This window comes from Lampetra fluviatilis, chromosome 5 (assembly GCF_964198595.1).
Source record: "Lampetra fluviatilis chromosome 5, kcLamFluv1.1, whole genome shotgun sequence".
NCBI classification, from domain to species: Eukaryota; Metazoa; Chordata; class Hyperoartia; order Petromyzontiformes; family Petromyzontidae; genus Lampetra; species Lampetra fluviatilis.
Genome location: NC_136279.1, coordinates 11,279,616 through 11,283,363, shown reverse-complemented (window position 1 = coordinate 11,283,363; position 3,748 = coordinate 11,279,616). Strand labels below are relative to the sequence as shown.

The following is a 3,748-nucleotide window of genomic DNA, read 5'->3' as shown; positions in this document are numbered from 1 at the left end:
GTTCACAGATCGCAGGGGGAGCGGGCGGCCATCTTGTCGGACAGGGTCATGCCAAGTGTTTGCAGTAGGGGGCGATGTTGATACACGGACGGACGGACACATTAATCTATTGGTGGTCTGGTCCACTTCGTTCCTACCAGTATAAATGTGTTGTTAAACTCGCCACCACCCGACAGCCAGATCTTAAGGATTGTCACGTAACCAGAACGTGGCAATTCGTTACTAGTATAGCGGCACACCGGTGTGTTGGAGAGCAAATCCACATTTACAATTTTGACTGACCGAAAGAACCAAAGAATAACATTTACAAACTTGAGTATGACGTTTCGCCAGTAATTACATCTAGCATCATTAGGCGACAGCCACATTTGTGGAGAAATCCCCCCTCCCCTTCGCCGCTGTTTTTTGCGTACTCAAAACGAATTACTCAATTGGGAGAAACTCTGCGAAACTCCTGCAGCCAAAGTTTGTGAAATCAACAGCTCCTTCTTTCGTGATGACAGCCCAACACCAAACGAGCTTGTTACTTTCTCTTGCTTTGGTGAAAGAAAATAAAAACCAGACGCATGCATTCGCCTGTAACACCCGTGGCCTGAAAGTGATTTAAAATATATTCAACGGGCGAGGTGTGGGGGCAAATGTCACGGCTTCAACACCACTGCAGGAAACAACGAATGGCCCAACTAATAATAATAAGGCAATTGTGTTATTTCTTGATTTGACGCTTTCGTGACTGCAGGAATCCATACCATTTGGCTCTTTCGGTTAAAGTCACGTAGGTAGAAAATAAAATAGATCACGACGTTTCGATCGCAACACAAGCAATCGTCATCAGGTGGGACAACCACAGCAAGAAAAAACCTGCTTCTTGCTGTGGTTGTCCAACCTGATGACGAGTGCTTGTGTTGGGATCGAAACGTCGTGATCTATTATTTGTTTCTACCTACGTGACTTTACCGAAAGAACCAAAGAGTAATTGTGTTAATGACAACCGTGTCGAGTTTCATGTTGCTCGCCGTGCCTGTGCTGCGCTCACTGCCCTCCCCCCCACCCCAACGCGCCGTCAAAAATGTATGAATTTATGACGGGCGACATTTCGGGCAACTGGCCTTTCACCCTTGGCTGAGAGGCTAACGTAGATTAAGCCCGGCCATGGCACTCGCTTGCTTAGGCAGACACGTGGAGATTTAGAAAGTTTGGGGGGAAATTACCGGACGCTATGTTGTGATAATGAACACTTACAGGCACGTCTGGATTAAAATAAAAAAAAAACCCAAAAGAGCTTTGTGGCTCATCGGATTCCTCCAGCCCGGGCACCCCCCCACGAAGATTCTGGACACCAAAACGTTGCCCCGCCATGCGGCCCCTTGAGATCGTACGACCACCCCCCCCGTGGTGGTTAATCGATGGCGACTGGAAACGTTTCGCGCGACACCGGAATCGCCTCGCGGGGTGGGGGTGGAGGGGTGTGACGGGGGGGGGTGGGAGGGGTGTGCGGGGGGGGGGGTCACGTGACCCAGAACGCGCGCGCGCGCGGAACCAGATATTGCGTCACTTGACCCGGAAGCGAACGCGCACGCGTGTGCGCGACCCTCGTGCGCGCCAGCTGGGAGCTTCACTACCGACCGCGCGTGCGTCACTTGGGTGAGCGTGGGGCGCTCGGCGCGGGAACGGCGAATTTACTTCCTTAAAACGGCCATCAACTAATAACAATGATAATCATTGAAAACGGCCTCTTGGGTGCAAAGTGGCTCGTCGTTTACATGAGCCAAGTTGCTCGCGTTGACGATGTTGCTGTTGCCTCTGTAGCTGAGGAGACACCGGCGGGGAGGCCTTGCTCCACGCGTGTTTGCGGATCCCCCGACACTTTGGCGGATAAATGTCACGGGCTCTACTTTGGGGGCTTTCTTTATCAATTCATACTTTGACCTGTGTTTTTTTTTAATGCAGATGGTTGCTTGTAGTACAGAGACCACTTAGTGATTTTGACGAGGCCTATGACCAAATCTCCCCGAATGCGCCAGAACGTGAAGGCATTTGCGGGGCTGAGTGGATAGTGCTTGGATAGGCGACCACGACGCGGGCGGCTAACGTAGTGGGCAACAGGAGGAGGATTCAGAAAAATCAAACGCTTTGGCCTTCCGTGGTCCCCGCCATCCACCAAACCGCAGTGGGCAGCCTATGGCCAAATAAACGCGTACGGCGTGAGAGGAGCGGGTTGACAAAACGGAAGATGCTGCCACGTTTTCACAGTAGGGGGCGATGTTGGCCAGTACCTTGATACATTCTACATTTATACTGGTAGGAACCTCCTGGTTCCACCAGCCCACAGGGGATTATTGTGTCTGTCCGTCGTGGGTGAGGTGGGGAGGTTGGAAGGTGGAAGGGGTGGGGCTGGGTGGGGAGGGGCTGGTCACCCCGTGGTGCCCTTATAAAACTCAACGTTTAACCTACTCACGCCGGCTTGTGCCCGCCCTCACAGTCGGCCATATTTGCGGAATACACCACGCCGCCGTTGACCCTGACCATTGACCCAACGTTACTACCAGCTCCCTCCGCAGGAATGTGTTTAGCTGTGGCAAGGACACCAATGCAGAAACAGGGGGAGAACATACAAATTCTACAGTCGGGAATCGAACCGTGCTGTGAGGCACAATTCAGCTGTTTACTGCATTCCAGCTGTTTACTAAACAAACTGATCGAATACATCTGGAATCGCCCCGATGCAAAGTATGTTTATCCCAGAGTCAATTTGTTGTAATTTTGTCGCTCGGGAAATACCAGAAGTCGCTAGAATCTAAGTTTACAACACCGGCATTACCAAGGAAATGTGGAATTTGTACCCTTTGCTGAAGGGCTAATGCAGATTAGTCCCACACGAGACTCGCTTGGTTCGGGAGACACGTGGAGATTAAGAAACATTCGAAATGACCGGCAATTGTTGCAATTATCACTTATAGCCACTAGAGGGAGCGTTACGACTATACCTTGCCTGATGCATTCCAACCTGTTAAAACGGTGTCATATATATTGTCTTTAACTTTCAAAAAATCTAAATTGACTGTTGTACAATACTTTATTGCATATAATGTGCAGCCGAATCATATATTCAGATATTAGAATGGATATATTTGTATGCTATTTTTGTTGCAGTCACATGGATTCTAACAAGGATGCACAACCAGCAAAACAACAACCGATGATTTACATTTGTGGAGGTATGAAGTTAACAGCAGCAGTACTTTGTACCATTTTCCCTGCTTTTCTAAGTGTTATTGTTTGCAACCAACTTGACTGTCTTGTCATTTTACAGAGTGCCATACCGAAAATGAAATTAAGGCGAGAGATCCGATCCGATGCCGAGAGTGTGGATACAGGATAATGTACAAGAAAAGAACCAAAAGATGTATCCTTTTTTTAACTGCACAATGTATTTTTGTTTGTGCAATGGCTTTCCGAGTGGGGTAGTTTGCAATCACAATGCAGTGTCGTAAATGTGGCAGTGCTATTTTGCAAATTCATGGCTCATGTGTTGACATCAGTACGAATGGCAAATATGAAATACATTTTCCTTGACTGCTTGTACAGTGGTTGTGTTTGATGCACGTTGAGCGCAATGTCAAGGAGACGTCTGGATTTCAATGGCTGTCGACAGAAGTTATGTTGTTTTTTTGTGGATGCCAGATGTGGTCCGTTATTTTTCTTTCCTGTAGTATTTGCGTGAATAAAAGTTTTGTTGTAAATCTTG

General features: G+C 48.3%; 1 protein-coding gene across 1 annotated transcript; it reads left to right on the top strand.

Annotated features, from left to right (window-relative positions):
* Positions 1 to 1,562: 1,562 nt before the first annotated feature.
* On the top strand, positions 1,563 to 3,748 carry POLR2K (RNA polymerase II, I and III subunit K). The gene is made up of 4 exons (XM_078856174.1): positions 1,563 to 1,644; positions 3,154 to 3,218; positions 3,314 to 3,406; positions 3,589 to 3,748. Exons 2-4 carry the CDS (start codon positions 3,158 to 3,160, stop codon positions 3,609 to 3,611), a joined length of 177 nt encoding a protein of 58 aa, XP_078712300.1. The 5' UTR covers positions 1,563 to 1,644; positions 3,154 to 3,157; the 3' UTR covers positions 3,612 to 3,748.

Coding starts and splice junctions, on each gene's coding strand:
- POLR2K (XM_078856174.1), top strand. CDS start 3,158: ATGGATTCTAACAAGGATGCACAACCAGCAAAACAACAACCGATGATT. Junction 3,219..3,313: donor GATGATTTACATTTGTGGAG/GTATGAAGTTAA, acceptor GTCATTTTACAG/AGTGCCATACCGAAAATGAA. Junction 3,407..3,588: donor CAAGAAAAGAACCAAAAGAT/GTATCCTTTTTT, acceptor CTGCTTGTACAG/TGGTTGTGTTTGATGCACGT.